The sequence below is a fragment of the Coregonus clupeaformis genome, unplaced genomic scaffold (assembly GCF_020615455.1).
Source record: "Coregonus clupeaformis isolate EN_2021a unplaced genomic scaffold, ASM2061545v1 scaf0695, whole genome shotgun sequence".
In the NCBI taxonomy this organism is placed as follows: domain Eukaryota; kingdom Metazoa; phylum Chordata; class Actinopteri; order Salmoniformes; family Salmonidae; genus Coregonus; species Coregonus clupeaformis.
In genome coordinates, this window is record NW_025534150.1 from 110,247 (window position 1) to 131,321 (window position 21,075).

General features: G+C 44.1%; 1 protein-coding gene across 1 annotated transcript in view; it reads left to right on the plus strand.

Moving 5' to 3' along the window:
- si:dkey-88l16.3 (low-density lipoprotein receptor-related protein 2) overlaps positions 1-21,075 on the plus strand; it is a 111,344-nt gene that overhangs the window by 48,435 nt on the left and 41,834 nt on the right. The window contains 7 exon segments of the mRNA XM_045216369.1: positions 1,601-1,802; positions 1,939-2,103; positions 2,357-2,569; positions 2,854-3,403; positions 4,089-4,211; positions 7,947-8,054; positions 8,542-8,784. Coding sequence (XP_045072304.1) covers positions 1,601-1,802; positions 1,939-2,103; positions 2,357-2,569; positions 2,854-3,403; positions 4,089-4,211; positions 7,947-8,054; positions 8,542-8,784 — 1,604 coding nt within the window.

The following is a 21,075-nucleotide window of genomic DNA, read 5'->3' on the forward strand; positions in this document are numbered from 1 at the left end:
AATCGGAGGGCCTGTTGTCTGGACCTCTGGTAGTCTCAATGGGGGTGCCACAGGGTTAAATTCTCGGGCCAACTCTATTCTCTGTGTATATCAATGATGTCGCTCTTGCTGCTGGTGACGCTCGGATCCACCTCTATGCGGACGACACCATTTTGTATACATCTGGCCCTTCATTGGACACTGTGTTAACAAACCTCCAAACGAGCTTCAATGCCATACAACACTCCTTCCGTAGCCTCCAACTGCTCTTAAACACTAGTAAAACTAAATGCATGCTCTTCAACCGAACGCTGCTTGCACCAGCCCACCCAACTAGAATCACTACTCTCGGCGGGTCTGACCTAGAGTATGTGGACAACTACAAATACCTAGGTGTCTGGTTAGACTGTAAACTCTCCTTCCAGACTCACATTAAGCATCTCCAATCAATAGTTACATCTAGAATCGGCTTCCTATTCCGCAACAAAGCCTCCTTCACTCACGCTGCCAAACATGCCCTCGTAAAACTGACTATCCTACCGATCCTTGACTTCGGCGATGTCATTTACAAAATAGCCTCCAACACTCTACTCAGCAAATTGGATGTAGTCTATCACAGTGCCATCCATTTTGTCACCAAAGCCCCATATACTACCCACCATTGTGACCTGTACACTCTTGTTGGCTGGTCCTCACTACATATTCGTCGCCAAACCCACTGGCTCCATGTCATCTATAAATCACTGCTAGGCAAATCCCCGTCTTATCTTAGCTCACTGGTCACCATAGCAACACCCAACCATAATCTGCGCTCCAGCAGGTATATCTCACTGGTCATCCCCAAAGCCAACACCACTTTTGGCCGCCATTCCTTCCAGTTCTCTGCTGCCAATGACTGGAACGAACTGCAAAAATCTCTGAAGCTGGAGACACTTATCTCCCTCACTAACTTTAAGCATCAGTTGTCAGAGCACCTTACCGATCACTGCACCTGTACACAGCCCATCTGAAATTAGCCCACCCAACTACCTCATCCCCATATTGTTATTTATTTTGCTAATTTGCACCCCAGTATCTCTATTTGCACATCTTTTGCAAATCCTATCATTTCCAGTGTTAATACGAATTTGTAATTTCTTTGCACTATTGCCTATTTATTGCTTTACCTCCATAACTTGCTACATTTGCACACACTGTATATATATTTTCTGTTGTATTTTTTACTTTATTTTTTGTTTTACCCCATATGTAACTCTGTGTTGTTTTTATCGCACTGCTTTGCTTTATCTTGGCCAGGTCGCAGTTGTAAATGAGAACTTGTTCTCAACTGGCTTACCTGGTTAAATAAAGGTTAAATAAATAATAAAGGACAGGTCGGTGGTAGACTGATAGCGGTAGGCAACCCTGTTTCTGGAGCGCCGCAGGTACTGCAGGATTTTGTCCCAACTGAGTTAATTGATCAGTTCAGTGATGGCCTAAATTCAACACACCTGGTCTTCCCAGGTTGGTGCCTGTTGCCCTCCAGGACCAGGGTTGCCTACCCCTGATGACAGTACCTGTTGCCTACCCAGGACCAGGGTTGCCTACCCCTGATGTAGACTAATCATTCTTTCTCTCCCAGGTTGATGTTCTGGTCAGAGGTTGGTAACGATCCCCAGATAGAGCGGTCAGGGATGGACGGCGCTGAGAGGAAGGTGGTGGTGACTCGTGGTCTCAGCTGGCCAGTCAGTCTCTCTGTGGACACTCTCACTGACCGAATCTACTGGGCCGACGAAAAACTACAGTGCATCGGCTCTGTATCCCTGGAAGGACACAATGTCAGGGTAACACTGCAGCTAACATTAATTATGGTTATAGACTTTACAGTAAACATGGAATGTCTAGATATGAACTTTATTGTAAACATGGAATCTGGTTAATTAAGATGTTTCTTTTTGCTCTTGTCTGTCTTTACCAAAGCTTCTGCAGATGACTGAAATGCCCAGTCCCTTCTCTGTAGTGGTCTTCAATGACATGGTCTACTGGTCTGACACCAGGAGGAGAACTATTCAAGTAGCCCACAAGAACACTGGCAAGAACCGCAAGGTTTTACTCAAAAGGCCTGGACAGCCTTTTGGCCTCAGGGTAAGGATTTATAAGAGGGTTAGGATAAGGGCACTTCAAGTTCATGGGTTCAGTCCTTATAATCAGTTGTAGTGGTCATGATGTTGACCTTGTCACTGCCCTTCTCTCCCTTGGTCTCTTTCCTTCTAACTGTCTCGTTCCTGGTCTCTGTGTCACTTGCGCTCGCGCGGTGTCTCGTGCGCGGTCTCTCTCTCTCTCTGTCTCTGTCTCTCTCTGTCTCTCTGTCTCTCTCTGTGTGTGTGTGTGTGTATAGATGATGCACCCCCTCATGCAGGCCAACGTGTCCAGCCCCTGTGAGAAGCTCCAGTGTTCAGACCTCTGTCTCTTGGCTCCAGGGCTATCTACGGGGCCCAAGGCTGTGTGTCGATGCGCAGCAGGGCTACTTCTGGCTGGGGACGGCCTCACCTGCTCCGCCCTTGTAGACACCACCTTCCTCCTGCTCCTCTCTCCTACTGCAGTCACACAGGTATGTGCCTCTGTCCTACTGCAGTCAGTCATGTAGGACAGTATATTGGTCAAACTGTGATTTGACCTCCACCTATAGCTGGCTGTTGGTCAGACAGGATCCACCTATAGCTGGCTGTTGATCAGACAGGATCCACCTATAGCTGGCTGTTGATCAGACAGGATCCACCTATAGCTGGCTGTTGGTCAGACAGGATCCACCTATAGCTGGCTGTTGGTCAGACAGTGATGTTGCCTCCAGCTATTTATGAATCTAGATTTTTCTACTCTTGTATTTCTGTTTAGATATACCTTAGCACCATGCATAATGGTGTGGGTTTGACGCGGTGGCCTGAGCACCATGTATTGTCTCTGCCGGGGGTGCACCAGGCTTCTGGGCTGGATTTGGCTGTACAGGACAGGACATTATACCTGGCTGATGCTGCCCAGGGCTCAGTGGGTCTCCTGAAACTGAGTAGCTCAGGGCTGACACCAGGCAGCAGAGTCCTGAATCTCCCGGACGATACGGTGACGGCTCTGGCTGTGGACTGGGTAACACTCAACCTGTACTGGAGTAGCAGCAAGCAGCCTGACCTACATGTCACCACCAGCAGGGGGCAGCACACTGCACTTCTGCTCCAACCAGGAGTCCAGGGAACCACCTCCGTCGCCCTGCACCCCCCCTCAGGACGACTGTGCTTCACGGCCTTGGGCCAGGTGAATGTGAGGAGCCTGCCTCAGGTGGACTGTGCCTTCATGGATGGACGCAGTCAGAAGCTGCTCTGGAGGAAAGCTGTGATGCCAACCTCCCTTCTGTTCTCCAACAAGGGCACTCAGCTGTATTGGGCTGACATAGGTGAGGTTATAACCGGTACTGGGCTGACATAGGTGAGGTTATAACCGGTACTGGGCTGACATAGGTGAGGTTATAACCGGTACTGGGCTGACATAGGTGAGGTTATAACCGGTACTGGGCTGACATAGGTGAGGTTATAACCGGTACTGGGCTGACATAGGTGAGGTTATAACCGGTACTGGGCTGACATAGGTGAGGTTATAACCGGTACTGGGCTGACATAGGTGAGGTTATAACCGGTACTGGGCTGACATAGGTGAGGTTATAACCGGTACTGGGCTGACATAGGTGAGGTTATAACCGGTACTGGGCTGACATAGGTGAGGTTATAACCGGTACTGGGCTGACATAGGTGAGGTTATAACCGGTACTGGGCTGACATAGGTGAGGTTATAACCGGTACTGGGCTGACATAGGTGAGGTTATAACCGGTACTGGGCTGACATAGGTGAGGTTATAACTGGTACTGGGCTGACATCGGTGAGAGATTATGACCTGTAATGGGCTGATTTATGTGAAAGATTTAAACTTGTACTGGGCTGACATCTTTCAGATATTATAACCTGTACTGACTGGGCCAACCTAGATTATTGTGGCCCATTATAAGCTATGTGGAATACCTCATTGAGATGAATTGTTTTCACCAGGCCTGCTATCCTCAGTGAAAACATGTCCCTTGTTGCAGGTGCTGGAGTGATCGGCTCCATTCTTCTGGATGGTTCTGGATATAAACAGTTTAAAGCAGGTCCCGGCCTCATCTCCTTCACACGAGCTGAGAACATCCTCCTGTGGAGCACCCTGGACAACGGTATGGTACAGCCCTACACGACTAATCCACACCGTACACCCCTAAGCCCTAGGAAGTCTGAGCGGTTGTATGAAACCAATCGGTACGTCAAGCAAAGCTCTTAACCTTGCCAGCCCGCTCTTCATTTCTATTAAATTCAACTTGCAAGAAGTTTGGCGTCTGAACTGTGCGTAACCGACCTGACACCCCTAATTCTAACCTTGACAACGGTACAGCCCCACACTCCTAACCCTTTAATTCCGTAAAATGAGTGTGGAAGAGATGGGAAATTGATTGTCTATCAACAATGACAAGCCACTGGGGTCTGACAACTTGGATGGGAAATTACTGAGGATAATAGCGGACGATATTGCCACTCTTATTTGCCATATCTTAAATTTAAACCTACTAGAAAGTGTGTGCCCTCAAGCCTGGAATTAAGCAAAAGTCACTCCGCTACCTAGGAATAGTAAAGCCCCCTTTACTGGCTCAAATAGCCGACCAATCAGCCTGTTACCAACCCATAGCAAACCTTTGGAAAAAATTGTTTGACCAGATACAATGCTATTTTACAGTAAACAAATTGACAACAGACTTTCAACACGCTTATAGGGAAGGACATTCAACAAGCAGAGCACGTACACAAATGACTGACTAGCTGAGAGAAACTGATGATAAAAAGACTGTGGGGGCTGTTTTGATAGACGTCAGTGCGACTTTTGACATTATTGATCATAGTCTGCTGATGGAAAAACTTATGGCTTTACACCCCCTGCTATATTGTGGATAAAGAGTTACCTGTCTAACAGAACACAGAGGGTGTTCTTTAATGGAAGCCTCTCCAACATAATCCAGGTAGAATCAGGAATTCCCCAGGGCAGCTGTCTAGGCCCCTTACTCTATTAAATCTTTACTAACAACATGCTTTGAGTAAAGCCAGTGTGTCTATGTATGCGGATGACTCAACACTATACACGTCAGCTACTACAGTGACTGAAATGACTGCAACACTTAACAAAGAGCTGCAGTTAGTTTCAGAATGGGTGGCAAGGAATACATTAGTCCTAAATATTTCCACTGTGTTCTTGGGGACCTTCAGTGTTGCAGAAATATTTTGGTACCCTTCCCCGGATCTGTGCCTCGACACAATTCTGTCTCGGAGCTCCTCAGACAATTCCTTCGACCTCATGGCTTGATTTTTGCTCTGACATGCACTGTCAACTGTGGGACCTTTTATGTAGACAGGTGTGCCTTTCCAAATCATGTCCAATCGAAAAAGTCAAGGGGTCTGAATACTTTCTGAATGCACTTGATCTACAATACAACATGTATAATACCACCATATTACAATGTACGTGTGTGTGCGTATCTCTTCAGTCCCTGCTGTTCCATAAGGTGTTTTAATCTGATTCTACAGCTTGTATCAGTTACCTGATGTGGAATAGAGTTCCATTTAGTTATGGCTCTATGAAGTACTGTCTACCTCCCATAGTCTGTTCTGGATTGTGAAGAGACCTCTGGTGGCATGTCTTGTGGGGTATGCATGGGTGTCCGAGCTGTGCTAGTAGTTTTAAACAGACATCTCGGTGCATTCAGCTTGTCAACACTTCTTCCAAAAACAAGTAGTGATGAAGTCAATCTCTCCTCTACTTTGAGCCATGAGAGATTGACATGCATATTATTGTTAGCTCTTCGTGTACATCCAAGGGCCAGCCATGCTGACCTGTTCTGAGCCAATTGTAATTTTTTACGAGGTCCTCCTTTGTGGCACCTGACCACACGACTGAACAGTAGTCCAGGTGTGACAACACTAGGGCCTGTAGGACTTGCCTTGTTGATAGTGCTGTTAAGAAGGCAGAGCAGCGCTTCATTATAGACAGACTTCTCCCCATCATAGCTACTGTTGTATCAATATGTTTTGACCATGACAGTTTACAATCCAAGGTTACTCCAAGTAGTTTAGTCACCTCAACTTGCTCAATTTCCACATTATTCATTACAAGATTTAGTTGAGGTTTAGGTGAATGATTTGTACCAAATACAATGCTTTTAGTTTTTGACATATGTAGGACTAACTTATTCCTTGCCACCCATTCTGAAACTAACTGCAGCTCTTTAAGTGTTGCAGTCATTTGTCACTGTAGTAGCTGACGTGTTGAGTCATCGGCATACATGGACACACTGGCTTTACTTTGAAAAAAGTGGCCTAGACAGCTGCCCTGGCAAATGCCTGATTCTATCTGGATTATGTTGGAGGGTCTTCCATTAAATAACACCCTCTGTGTTTTGTTAGACAGGTAACTAGACTGACTCTCTGTTGTAGATGTAATTCGATTCTGTCTCTGTAGATGTGACTAGACTGGATCTCTCTCTGTTGTGTCTCTGATGTGGCTCTGTTGATGTCTCTGTTGATGTGGCTCTGTCTCTGTTTATGTGGTTCTGTCTCTGATGTGGCTCTTGATGTGGCTCTGTCTCTGTTGATGTGGCTCTGTCTCTGTTGATGTGGCTCTGTCTCTGATGTGGCTCTGTCTCTGTTGATGTGTCTCTGTTGATGTGTCTCTGTTGATGTGGCTCTGTCTCTGTTGATGTGGCTCTGTCTCTGTTGATGTGTCTCTGTTGATGTGGCTCTGTCTCTGTTGATGTGGTTCTGTGTCTGTTGATGTGGCTCTGTCTCTGTTGATGTGTCTCTGTTGATGTGGTTCTGTCTCTGTTGATGTGGTTCTGTGTCTCTGTTGATGTGGTTCTGTGTCTCTGTTGATGTGGTTCTGTGTCTCTGTTGATGTGGTTCTGTGTCTCTGTTGATGTGTCTCTGTTGATGTGGTTCTGTGTCTCTGTTGATGTGGTTCTGTGTCTCTGTTGATGTGGTTCTGTGTCTCTGTTGATGTGGCTCTGTCTCTGTTGATGTGTCTCTGTTGATGTGTCTCTGTTGATGTGTCTCTGTTGATGTGGCTCTGTTGATGTGGCTCTGTTGATGTGGCTCTGTCTCTGTTGATGTGTCTCTGTTGATGTGTCTCTGTTGATGTGTCTCTGTTGATGTGTCTCTGTTGATGTGGTTCTGTGTCTCTGTTGATGTGGCTCTGTCTCTGTGTCTCTGTTGATGTGGCTGTGTCTCTGTGTCTCTGTTGATGTGGCTCTGTCTCTGTGTCTCTGTTGATGTGGCTGTGTCTCTGTGTCTCTGTTGATGTGGCTCTGTCTCTGTTGATGTGGCTAGACTGGATCTCTCTCTGTTGTGTCTCTGATGTGGCTCTGTTGATGTCTCTGTTGATGTGGTTCTGTCTCTGTTGATGTGGCTCTGTTGATGTGGCTCTGTCTCTGTTGATGTGGCTCTCTCTCTGTTGATGTGGCTAGACTGGCTCTGTCTCTGTTGATGTGGCTCTGTCTCTGTTGATGTGGCTCTGTCTCTGTTGATGTGGCTCTGTCTCTGTTGATGTGGCTCTGTCTCTGTTGATGTGTCTCTGTTGATGTGTCTCTGTTGATGTGTCTCTGTTGATGTGGCTCTGTCTCTGTTGATGTCTCTGTGGCTCTGTCTCTGTTGATGTCTCTGTGGCTCTGTCTCTGTTGATGTGGCTCTGTTGATGTGTCTCTGTTGATGTCTCTGTGGCTCTGTCTCTGTTGATGTGGCTCTGTCTCTGTTGATGTGGTTCTGTGTCTCTGTTGATGTGGTTCTGTGTCTCTGTTGATGTGGCTCTGTTGATGTGGCTCTGTTGATGTGGCTCTGTTGATGTGTCTCTGTTGATGTGGCTCTCTCTGTTGTAGATGTGACTAGGCTCTGGTTCAGTGATGGATTTCAGCCCAAGCAGCTGTGGTTTGAGGTCAAGACCAATGTAGTGGCACTGAGGGTTTACAGCAAGACCAGTCAGAAAGGTAAGTGTGTGTGTGCTGCGTCCACCACGGCCCAGTGTAAAGACCAGCTCTGCCTCCTGAGAGATTGAATAGAAGCAGAGGGATATGAGATCTGTTGAAAGACCAAGCTTGGCGTACCATGAAGGCCCAACCGGTCTCTGAAACCTGCTTCATTCAGTCCTCTCCTCTGTGATTCGATGAGGCGCTTACTGGTCTCAAATAGGACAAGCTTGTCTCACAAATGTGTGGAAAATCTGCATGAAATCTGTGGTATGATTTGACTCATGATGAAGTTACAACTAGCCATGTGGGTCACAGTGCAGTTAGGTGAAGTTCCAACTAGCTTTGTGTGTCAGTGCCGGAAGGAACAAAACACATTCCTGTCATCCATGTTGCATCACACTGGTCCAGAGACACTAAACCAGCACCCTTCCTCTGCCTGTAGTGTATTCAGAGTTAAGTAGTGTCACATTCAGCCACCAATGCTCCTCTGTCCTGTCTCTCCCAGGAACGAACAGTTGCTCAGAGAGGAACGGAGGCTGCAGTCAGCTGTGCCTGGCCTACCCAGGGGGGCGGAGCTGCCGATGTGGACGTGGTTACCAGCCTATCGACACCACCACGTGTAGCCCTTTCCCCTCCCTCCAGTGTCCAGAGGGCAGCAGGGCCTGTAGCGACGGCAGCAGGTGCCTCCCCCTCACAAAGTTCTGCAACCACCAAACAGACTGCCTCGACCAATCAGACGAGATCAAATGTGAGTCTAACCCCAAACCCGTCTAACCTGCTTCACATAAAGAATTACAGTGAATAGACTATACCCCTGACTCAACCATAGAAATACAGTGAATAGACTATAGACAGGTTGGCTGACATTGTCACAAAAATGATGTGCGCGTCGACGTGGCCGGAAGGTGTGCGTTATGATTCAGATATCTAGGAACAATGACAAGGAGCTGCCTGATGGGGAATCGCAGGTGTCTTGTTTCAGCTCATTATATCATATTATATCTAGGAACAATGACAAGAAGCTAAAGCTGAATGTCCTGCTAAAGCTGAATTAATCTCTGTCTGGTGGAAAACAGACAACCAAGTTTTCCTCTAGGATTTTGCCTGTGCTTAGTTCGATTTTCATTTTTTTTTAAATCCTGAATACACTATTACTGCACACAGTGAATCAATGCAACTTATTATGTGACTTGTTAAGCAAGTGTTTACTCATGAACTTATTTAGGCTTGCCATAACAAATGGGTTGAATACTTATTGACTGAAGACTTTTCCGCTTGTCATTTTTTATTAATTTATAAACATTTCGAAAAACATAATTCCACTTTGACACTATGGGGTATTGTGTGTCAGCCAGTGATGACAAAATCAGAATTTAATCTGTTTTATTCAGGCTGTAACAGAACAAAATGTGGAAAATGTTAAGGAGTGTGAATAATTTCTGAAGGCACTGGAATTGGGTCGTTGTATAAATAATGGGGCCAATGTGTGACATTGATCTACATTTCAAAATGGTTTGAAACAAAAATAAAGATTGTTATGCAGTTCCACATGTGTACTTAGAGGAATAAAAGTGAATATATGCAGATTAGGCCATGACTGAACTATAGACATTGGCAAGTCAAATTCAAGGACTTTCAGGGACTTTTTCAAGCACTTAATTATAGTTTTCAAGGACCTCAATGTTATAAAATAGAATAATTTATTTACAGTAGTTGTACTTAATATAGAACCCAAAAAACATGCAATAAGTAGGTCATTACCACTAAGAAGAATGCATTTTTTAAAACCTTGATTCTAAAATGTGATAATGTGGACATTGCCTGACTAAACAGATCGGATGCATGATCTTTCAGTGGCCAGTGTGGCCCTCGCAGGCACACATAATAAAGCCATGAATAGTGGTGGCATTTGTCTCAACATCCGAGTTTTTATCAGGAGAAAGTGACCAAAAACCAGTTCTTTTTTAATGGAAGGATTTGCATGGAAAGCCAAGTTGAAGCCAACATTAATGTCATCCTCATAATAACAACGTGGTTGTACTGCAACAGAGTAGCTTCAATTGAAGCCGCGGGAAACGGATCAAAAATGAAATCACAGATAATTGTAAGGGAGCAGGATTAATAATTACAAGGAAAATTGAACAAATGTCTGATTTTCAAGGTAGGTCTATTCCAATACTTGAATTTCTGAGCTCCAAGTTCCGTGTATTGTTTCAAATTGTGTGTGTAACATGGAAAACAATTTATTTGTCAGTGTTGTAGTACTCGAGACAGGTCTCGGTCTCGAGACCACATATTGAGTGTATCGGTCTTGTCTTGGTGTCGGATACATTTGTACTCGGTCTTGACTCGGTCTAAGACAGTGAGGACTCACAATTTCTTCCCGAGACCAGCTGAGTAAACAATTCATAATTATCAGCTTCCAAACAGTCAGCGCATAAAACTGCTTCGCCAGGCCAAATATATACACTGCTTTCTTGAAACATTAATATCTTAACAGCCTGTATCTATTATAGACATGTTTGATCAGTAGCGAACCTATAGACCTTCAGTGTGTGACAGGTTGGTGATTCTGAAAGGACAGCAACCGTAATAGCCAGCAACCGTAATAACCAGCGCACTCATGTAGGAGATTGAGCTTTATGTAAAACACAAAGGGCCAGTGGTGTAGTGGAGGGTGTATTCAGGTATAAACCGTTTTTAAACTGTTTTTCAGTGGGCGTTGCTTATAGGCACTACTTATTCCCTACTGATGCGTATCAAAGAAGTGTAGTGGAGGTATATGACTTATCAATGATGCAATAGAGAAATCATGCTCAAAGTAGCCTACACAGCCGCAAAGCACGTGGAATATATTCACATGCGCGCCGCCGCACACAGCCTAGTTTCAGCAGAATATCATCTGCAGGAGTGGAGCAGCTCTCAACTGGTTTGGGCACGGAGCAGCTCTCAACTGGTTTGGGCACGGAGCAGCTCTCAACTGGTTTTGGCACGGAGCAGCTCTCAACTGGTGTTGGCACGGAGCAGCTCTCAACTGGTTTTGGCACGGAGCAGCTCTCAACTGGTGTTGGCACGGAGCAGCTCTCAACTGGTTTTGGCACGGAGCAGCTCTCAACTGGTTTTGGCACGGAGCAGCTCTCAACTGGTGTTGGCACGGAGCAGCTCTCAACTGGTGTTGGCACGGAGCAGCTCTCAACTGGTTTTGGCACGGAGCAGCTCTCAACTGGTTTTGGCACGGAGCAGCTCTCAACTGGTTTTGGCACGGAGCAGCTCTCAACTGGTTTTGCACGGAGCAGCTCTCAACTGGTTTTGCACGGAGCAGCTCTCAACTGGTTTTGGTACGGAGCAGCTCTCAACTGGTTTTTGACGGAGCAGCTCTCAACTGGTTTTGCACGGAGCAGCTCTCAACTGGTTTTGCACGGAGCAGCTCTCAACTGGTTTTGCACGGAGCAGCTCTCAACTGGTTTTGGCACGGAGCAGCTCTCAACTGGTTTTGGCACGGAGCAGCTCTCAACTGGTTTTGGCACGGAGCAGCTCTCAACTGGTTTTGGCACGGAGCAGCTCTCAACTGGTTTTGGCACGGAGCAGCTCTCAACTGGTTTTGGCACGGAGTAGCTCTCAACTGGTTTTGGCACGGAGCAGCTCTCAACTGGTTTTGGCACGGAGCAGCTCACAGAAGAATGACATCCACAGCCGGTAGGGTAGGAAAGTTTAAACTTAAATCTACCAGTAAATGCTAACTAAGGCAACAATGGATATGCAAACCAGGTATTGAAAAAGTTATATTATCAGAGGTAGACCTGATGAGCTTTGTTTGCTTTACTACAATGAGTATGTAGGACTGGCCTTTCTTCCTGTGTTATATTACGTAGAACATGGGAATCAACTGTGAAGACAGTGAATATACAAGTGAGGCGACTAGGCAGGGTGAGATCTCATGGTCAATGTGTAAAAACATTAGCACCACAACTGTCTTTATTCTTAGACTGAAACTGATAAAGCATGAACACTACTAGTACTTACTACCACACATGCCAACACCACCGTCACACAGGAGCCAGACACATTCATGCTCCTGTAGGAGGATTACCTTCAGGAGAATGTCATGGCCTGGGATAGTGAGAAGCAATTCCCTCCTACTCAGAAGACAGGGAGAGAAGAGAGCTCTGTCAAGCAGCCCAGTCAGAGATAGGAAATGAAGGAAGAGGAGACCAGAAGTGGCCACAGGATGTTGTCACTGCTTTGTGCTTGGCTACGATGACGAGCGCAGAGGAAAGTGTCAGTGTAGAACAACAGTCTTGAGTGGTGGTAATGACCGAGAGAGAGACAGATCAGCAGACTACCGAATGGCTTTCTCTCTCACTGTTGGCCTACTAAAGAGCTGCCTCTTACTTCTTGACCTCCTTATGTCTATGTACAGAGTAGACTGGGCCATCCTGGTGTAGGCTACAGTACACAGGGGGTCAAAGATGGTCTGGAGAAACAATGGAACCGCTTCAGAACGTCTGGACAGAATGCAACTACTAGCCTATCTAATATACCTTATGGAGACTGTCAAGCTCCAAAACAGCTGAACCCAGACCAAATCTGATATCAAGTCAAATCATAACAGTGAATAATTCATGGATCTTCCAAAGGATGAGAGATGAAATATTACAAAAATGTTTCTCCCTCCAGGGATGTGAATAATAGTGGTGTGCAGCAGGCAGGCAGGGCTGATTTGGCCTGAGGTGTTGTGGAGAAGACCTAAAGCCAATGTTTTGGTTGTTGGAATTTGTGATGCGCAATTGCCATCATGCATCGTTTGCATCAGGGGCGTAGACATGGATGGGCCTGGGTGGATACAGGCCCACCCACTGGGGAGCCAGGCCCAGATAGGCCCATCCAATCAGATTGATGTGGTTTAAGCATTGTTGTGGACTTAGACCATCAATTGTGTAATTTTTCTATTAACCCTTGTGCTTTGCTGGAAAAAAATGACATCCATTATGTTACGGGTCAAATTGACCCGCACTAGTTTAAACACACTCAAGACAGTCAAAGAATTAAGTAAAAACAGAAAACCACTTTATTTTGTCTTATCAGACATTTCAGAAAGAAGAAATACAATACTTTTTATTTTTTTTTAAACAATATTTAAGAACTATTTGTTAAACATATTTCCTTTCTCACAAACAAGATTTTTCAGTTTCCCCAAGTAGGTTTTTTCCCCCTATTGGTCCATATTATCCCTTCAGTCTTTCTCTCTACATGTTGAACACAATGTGTGTGTGCTTTCTGCAGATGTATTTATTGCATTCTACACAAGTGGTGCTTGTTTTACTGTCTTGTCGAGGGGGGCAGAGCTGGCATCTTTTCCGTTTCTTGCCACTGCCTGTATCCACTGGATCCATTTCTGGTTGATTGGAGGCATGTGTTGATGGTCCAGCTTGAATTTTCTGGACGGCAGATGCAGCTGCTGTCGACCGAGGAGGCCGGACTCTCCTCTGGATCTTGGGAGTGATGAGAGCTTTGCCGAGCTCCTCTAGGGAAAAGCCGAGCGTCGGTACAATTTGCCACCATTCCATTGCTGGTTGATTTCAGTCCACAGGACATAGGCATTGTAAGCAGACACATCCACAATGTTGTAGAAAATCACCAAAGGCCAGCGGGCAGTCATGCGCTGACAACTATATGTTGCTGTGACTTTATCCAAATTGTCAACTCCTCCTTTGGTGGAATTGTAGTCCAGTATTATTTGTGGCTTGATGTCCTCTCTTGTACTCAGCGATGCATCTTTGTGCATTGTGCTCTCATTACAAGAACATTCTTGTTCTTCTTTGGGCAGTATGAAACAACAGTTGCATTTTCAGAGAAAGCAAATTTAGAGGAATGCACAGTTCTGCCCTGCATTTTTCAGAAGCTCACTGGGAAGTTCAGGTTTGTTTTTTTCTGATTGTTCCAACCATGGTCAGCTTTCTTCTGTAGTTCAACACCAAGGCGGTAGGATGTGAAGAAGTTGTCACACGTGATGTTATGACCTTGCAGCCCTTCACTCATGTCCAGCACCACCCGCATCCCCTGGTTTTTCTCAGGCACTCCCCGGGTGGCTTCCCCAGTGTAAACTTGCATATTCCATGCATAGCTTGATGTGGCATCACATGCTGCCCATATTTTGATGCCATATTTTGCAGGCTTGTTTGGCATATACTGTCTGAAGGGACAACGTCCTCTGAATGGAACAAGGCGTTCATCAACTGTAACATGAGGACTGGGATTGTACAGTAACGGTAGAATTTCCACCCATTTATCCCATACATCTCTGATTGCAGCTAGTTTGTCTCTTTCACGTCGACCCGGTCTGGTATCACGGTTATCAAGCGAATCACCCGAGAAATTATGTGGAATTCTTGTAGAGACATTGTTGCCCGAAATATTGGCCTTCCATTCTCTTCATTCCACAGGCTGGCCGTTGCTTCTCCGTTTGACCGGTAGACTCCAGCTAATACGAGCAATCCAATGTATGCATGCAAGTCAATCCGATCCAGTGGCTTCCAGTTCTCTTGAAACACACGGCTCCCCCTCCAAGTTGGTCATGTCCAGAACAATCTTCTCTATTGCTTGGGGTAAAAAGAGCTCAAAAGCTGATTGTATGTCATGGACTCGAGTGACAGCAAATCGTGTAGGTCCTGGAACCATTTTTATTACATTGGAAGCTGAGAGTCTACCTTGACCTCGTTGTGGTGACGGTGACCATTCAATATGACCATCTTTAGACTTCCATGTCTTCTCTTTCTCTTGATGATGCTTGTTGCATGCTCTGTCTCTCATCTGATGTAGGGGATGGTACGGCAGACTCCTCCTCTGAATCCTCTTCAATGAAGACAAAATCTGGATCATCAACAGCATTGTCCTCTATCTCTGAAATATCCTCTGTCTCTGAAACCTCTTCTTCTTTTCACTGTCACAGTCCAGAATTTGTGATAAGACTTCATTGATTGAAAATCTTTTGGAGCTCATTTTTGAGTGTCTGTGTCAGGGGACCTGCTGCTCTCACACTGAGGAGAAGCTTGGGAAAGCCCTTTTAACCCAAACACAATTCTAAAAAGTGCAACCAGGACCAGTCAAAACAAAATACATCAAAGACACTTTTTTGTTTTGCACCTGTGCAAATATATATACACATGAAAGCCTCCGGGTCAAAATGACCCACAACATCATGTTTGTATACAAAATGTACACAGACATTCCACAACACATCAGTGTGTCCACATTTTGCAGTTAGGTTCATGACCCTAAATGAGGAAAAGTCATGTAATTTCATGGCGAAAAAGAGTGGTTAACTAGTATTTTAGACAACGCAAAAGTGGAAACGGGTCAAATTGACCCACAACATAACAGGAGGGTTAAAAAAAATTGGGTTTTGAGAGTGAATCTCCTAAATCTTTAGGAAAACTCATAAACATAGGAAAACATGGGATTTTTCACACAGGGTGCCTTTCCTTGGCTGGGCAGTCTGTTAGGGAACTTTTGAGTATACCCATTTCTCCAGGCACCACTACACCACTGACTAAGGCTGATGGAAAGACAGCAGTCACACAGCATGATGTTAAAGGATAAGCAGTCACACAGCATGATGTTAAAGGATAAGCAGTCACACAGCATGATGTTAAAGGATAAGCAGTCACACAGCATGATGTTAAAGGATAAGCAGTCACACAGCATGATGTTAAAGGACAGCAGTCACACAGTATGATGTTAAAGGATAAGCAGTCACACAGCATGATGTTAAAGGATAAGCAGTCACACAGCATGATGTTAAAGGATAAGCAGTCACACAGCATGATGTTAAAGGATAAGCAGTCACACAGCATGATGTTAAAGGATAAGCAGTCACACAGCATGATGTTAAAGGATAAGCAGTCACACAGCATGATGTTAAAGGATAAGCAGTCACACAGCATGATGTTAAAGGATAAGCAGTCACACAGCATGATGTTAAAGGATAAGCAGTCCATGAACTCTGGCATAAGAAGCCATTAGGTCCCAATCATCAGAATAGAAAAACGCAACCATTAAGCATTTCCCAATCGAAATGCAAAAAAAACATTTTCACATTGAGCACACAATGTAACCGGTGACCTAAAGTTTAAAGTGGAACTGACAGCGTTTTAACTACTTTGCGGATATGAAACAGACAATCATATCAGTCAAAAAACAACTTTAAGAGGTTTTAAAAATAGGTTATTTGTTGGCAGAATAGATGGATGTAGTTCAATGCATAATTCACCAATACGTTTCTTGGTAGTCCAAAATATATTGCAATCAGGTTGTAAATCACAGCTGGCCTGGTACATTGTTTCCTGCCTTCATTCAGGATGCACTGTTTCAGTGTCAATTACTCAATATTCTGGACCAAAACAGACGAATGTAACTAAGGCAGGAATGTCAATACAATCAAACTAGTAAAGGGCAATGATCACAAGTCAGTCATAACGTGGCTAATAGGCTAGCGTATCTATTAATGTAGCAAGCGAAAAACATGGAGCCTAACGTTGGCTAGATAGCTCGCTAACTGCTAGGAGGATGTCATGCCATTTGAGGAGTGGGTGAGTGACTGTACACAGCTAGAGATGCAGGTTTCATTTGGTTAGCTTGCAAGAACTTGAATGACTGTTATCCAGTTAGAATCTCTTTTGTTCACAAATTCACTGTCTTTCTACTCTGATTTCAGAGCACTCTCGTCTGAGTGTTCCAGAGCGCAGAACAACTGATGAATTTACGAGTGCGCAACACCCGCTGAATATGACTGGTGTCAGTAAACATGTACCAAAAAAGTTAGTTAGTCAAGAACGCTCTAGATAACATTAACATAACCAGCTCTGCTACGGCGAGTAAAATGGTCTGAGTGAGGTGTTCTCTGATTTGTCTGGAAGTAGCTAGCTAGCAAGCTAGTCAACTTTAGCCAGTTAGCTTGGGTGCTTGGTTGGGGCAAGCTGCAGAGTGACGAGGAGGCTACAATTCCCCATCGTTCATCAGTGCAATTTTGACGGCAAACTAGCTGAAATGTTCCTTCGTTTAGATTTTAGCTCGTCTTGCTCTGGCTAGCAGTAGTTGTTGATCTTGTTTGATCGATAGGACTGTAACATTCCCAAATGTAAGAGGACTTCCGTGGTGTTGACATATTGGCAGAAATCCATTCAGGTGTATTTTGTGGCTTTTGGTGAATGTGTTCTAATGATCTGAAGTCACTGCCTGTAAAGACAGTCCAGTTCAAAGTGAATGATGGCAGGCCAGTTCATGGTGAATGATGGCAGGCCAGTTCATGGTGAATGATGGCAGGCCAGTTCATGGTGAATGATGGCAGGCCAGTTCATGGTGAATGATGGCAGGCCAGTTCATGGTGAATGATGGCAGGCCAGTTCATGGTGATTGATGGCAGGCCAGTTCATGGTGATTGATGGCAGGCCCGTGTGGCAAATGGCTTGTTTGTACAAAGGCCTACTGTTGCTCTGATTTTGGCTATAGCACATCGGTCTGTGTAGACTTGGGTCCTTGACAAGACAGATGTTTTTATTCAGTTTTGTTTACTGTAGTGTCTCTTAATTGTCCAAATGCACGGCTGCTTTCTCACTCTATATTGCTATAGAATTTATACTTAATTCCCAAACATTCTAGGTGATCGCTTGTCAGAAAATGATTTTAAAAAGTGTAATTCTTCTGGGGGTAAAAATTAACAGATTAATAATATTTCATGTTGCTAAAATGCAGTCAGTTCTACTTTAAATGCAACAATCTTTCACAAACAAGTTATTTTCAAAGAGATAGCGAACAGCAAGCACGTTGAAATAAAGTTGTTTTTAGTTCTTCTTGAAAAGGGAGACGCTAAGAAATTAGCAACAACATCCTCTTTGACTACGCCTGCTGCAGCCGCTGCAAACTAGCCTACAACAAAGATGGCTAGCTAGACCGTGGGAAAACTACCTCGCTATTGCACAGTGACCTGTTGGCCTTCAACATGGCAGAAGTTTCCATAAGTTTTTGTAAAAACGGTCCCACCCATTAAGTTGATGTGATTGGTTGATTCCACTGTCACTCCAAATGTGGCCATAATACAGTTGAATGGCAGGTGCCTTTTTTATCTAGCTTCTGATGGCCTGGCCAATGGCTGCCTTAGTTAGCTAGCTTTATCTCCCCACACACCAGCAAATAAATTCTGATTGGATCTTTTTCTTGTTAACCCTTTCCTTTCCAACAAAAATTTCAGAGATTAAATCAGAACATAATTGAAAATAAGGTCATTATAATGATAATAATAATTGTATAAATCCTTAGCCCTTATCTGAAGGCGTAGAAGGCCCATTGTTCCTCACTGTGTTTGGGTTAGTAATTTGTAGAGTGGCTCTATTTGCCCTCAGCATGCTTTTTTTTCACTATTCTGAATGTCTAAAGAATCCATATGTTCTGAAATATGAACACAGAAATACTGGGCATTTTGAACTCTTATGGTGGTGATTTGACAAAATTACAGTCATGGCCTTGAATTGAAATTGTTTGTCTGGTCTTGGTCTGGACCCCTTGTCCTACTCCCGGTCTCAGTCTTCTTGACTCTGACTCGCTCCGGTCTTGGTCTTGAATCGGTCTCGCTTTAGGTGGTCTTGAACACAACACTGGTATTTAATGTTATTTCATTACCAGATCATAGTGTGAAGAAGCCCACTAGGCTGTCATTTGTCATTATATCCAGAATAATTAATAGGAAGAGCTTTGGGTGTTGAGCAATGGTCTATCCTACTCAATTATGCACAGTAGACTCTGTGTCCAATCTGAGGCACAAAAACACATGAAAACATGAAGTCATGACCTTGATGCTTTCTCTGTTAAATCTAACGAGACCCTGCTGTAAATCAAGCAGACAACAGATCAACCTCAATTCACTAGGGATATTAGATCCAACATGGATCCAGGTAGAACGGTCTACACCTGTGAAATGAATGAGAGACCCAAATATTCTGGACATTCCTCAGGAACCTTTTTTCCATCACTTGGGCTGTTGCATTGCATGCACTATCACAACAGCTGTTCGTCATTCGGAAAATCTGATGTGTAAAAAGATCAAAGCGTAATGAAACTGCAAATGCACATCCCAAAAAATTTTTGCATAATTATTGAAAAACCACGTTAATGAAGGTATAATTTAGGTTTTAAGGTAAGGTGACTTTTGGTTAGAAGCATTCGCGTTTTCAATCTCATTTATTATTTTGGATTTGTGTGCCCATAAACTGTTTTCACCACGTAACATAAGGAGACACAATGTTACAGTTAGGGTTAGTTAATGTTACGTAGTTACACTGAATTTCTGAGATCTCGTACAAAAAACTGTCCGACAGCTAGATCTGGATTCATACATGGTTAGGGTTAGATTTCTAATTTAACTGATTAATGCTTCATATATGATGTAATGACAACTATTTTATATATATATATATATATACATACTACAGTTGAAGTCGGAAGTTTACATACATTTAGGTTGGAGTCATTAACTCGTTTTTCAACCACTACACCAATTTCTTGTTAACAAACTATGGTTTTGGCAAGTCGGTTAGGACATCTACTTTGTGCATGACAAGTAATTTTTCCAAAAATTGTTTACTGACAGATTATTTCACTTATAATTCACTGTAGCACAATTCCAGTGGGTCAGAAGTTTACTCTGTCTAAGTTGACTATGCCTTTAAACAGCTTGGAAAATTCCAGAAAATGTCATGGCTTTAGAAGCTTCTGATAGGCTAATTGACATAATTTGAGTCAATTGGAGGTGTACCTGTGGATGTATTTCAAGGACTACTTTCAAACTCAGTGCCTCTTTGCTTGACATCATGATAAATTCAAAAGAAATCAGCCAAGACCTCAGAAATAAAATTGTAGACCTCCACAAGTCTGGTTCATCCTTAGGAGCAATTTCCAAACACCTGAAGGTACCACGTTCATCTGTACAAACAATAGTACGCAAGTATAAACACCATGGGACCACGCAGCCGTCATACCGCTCAGGAAGGAGACTCATTCCGTCTCCTAGAGATGAACGTGCTTTGGTGCGAAAAGTGCAAATCAATCCCAGAACAACAGCAAAGGACCTTGTGAAGATGCTGGAGGAAACAGGTACAAAAGTATCTATATCCACAGTAAAACGAGTCCTATATCGACATAACCTGAAAGGCCGCTCAGCAAGGAAGAAGCCACTGCTCCAAAACCGCCATAAAAAAGCCAGACTACGGTTTGCAACTGCACTTGGGGACAAAGATCGTACTTTTTGGAGAAATGTCCTCTGGTCTGATGAAACAAAAATTTGAACTGTTTGGCCATAATGACCATCGTTACGTTTGGAGGAAAAAGGGTGTGGCTTGCAAGCCGAAGAACACCATCCCAACCGTGAAGCACGGGGGTGGCAGCATCATGCTGTGGGGGTGCTTTGCTGCAGGAGGGACTGGTGCACTTCACAAAATAGATGGCATCATGAGGAAGGAAAATTATGTGGATATATTGAAGCAACATCTCAAGACATCAGTCAGGAAGTTAAAGCTTGTTCGCAAATGGGTCTTCCAAATGGACAATGACCCCAAATATACTTCCAAAGTTGTGGCAAAATGGCTTAAGGACAACAAAGTCAAGGTATTGGAGTGGCCATCACAAAGCCCTGACCTCAATCCTATAGAATATTTGTGGGCAGAACTGAAAAAGCGTGTGCGAGCAAGGAGGCCTACAAACCTGACTCAGTTACACCAGCTCTGTCAGGAGGAATGGGCCAAAATTCACCCAACTTATTGTGGGAAGCTCGTGGAAGGCTAGCCGCAATGTTTGACCCAAGTTAAACAATTTAAAGGCAATGCTACCAAATGCTAATTGAATGTATGTAAACTTCTGACCCACTGGGAATGTGATGAAAGAAATAAAAGCTTAAATAAATCATTATCTCTATTTTAAGAATGTGAAATGTCAGAATAATAGTAAAGTGGTGATCCTAACTGACCTAAAACAGGGAATTTTTACTAGGATT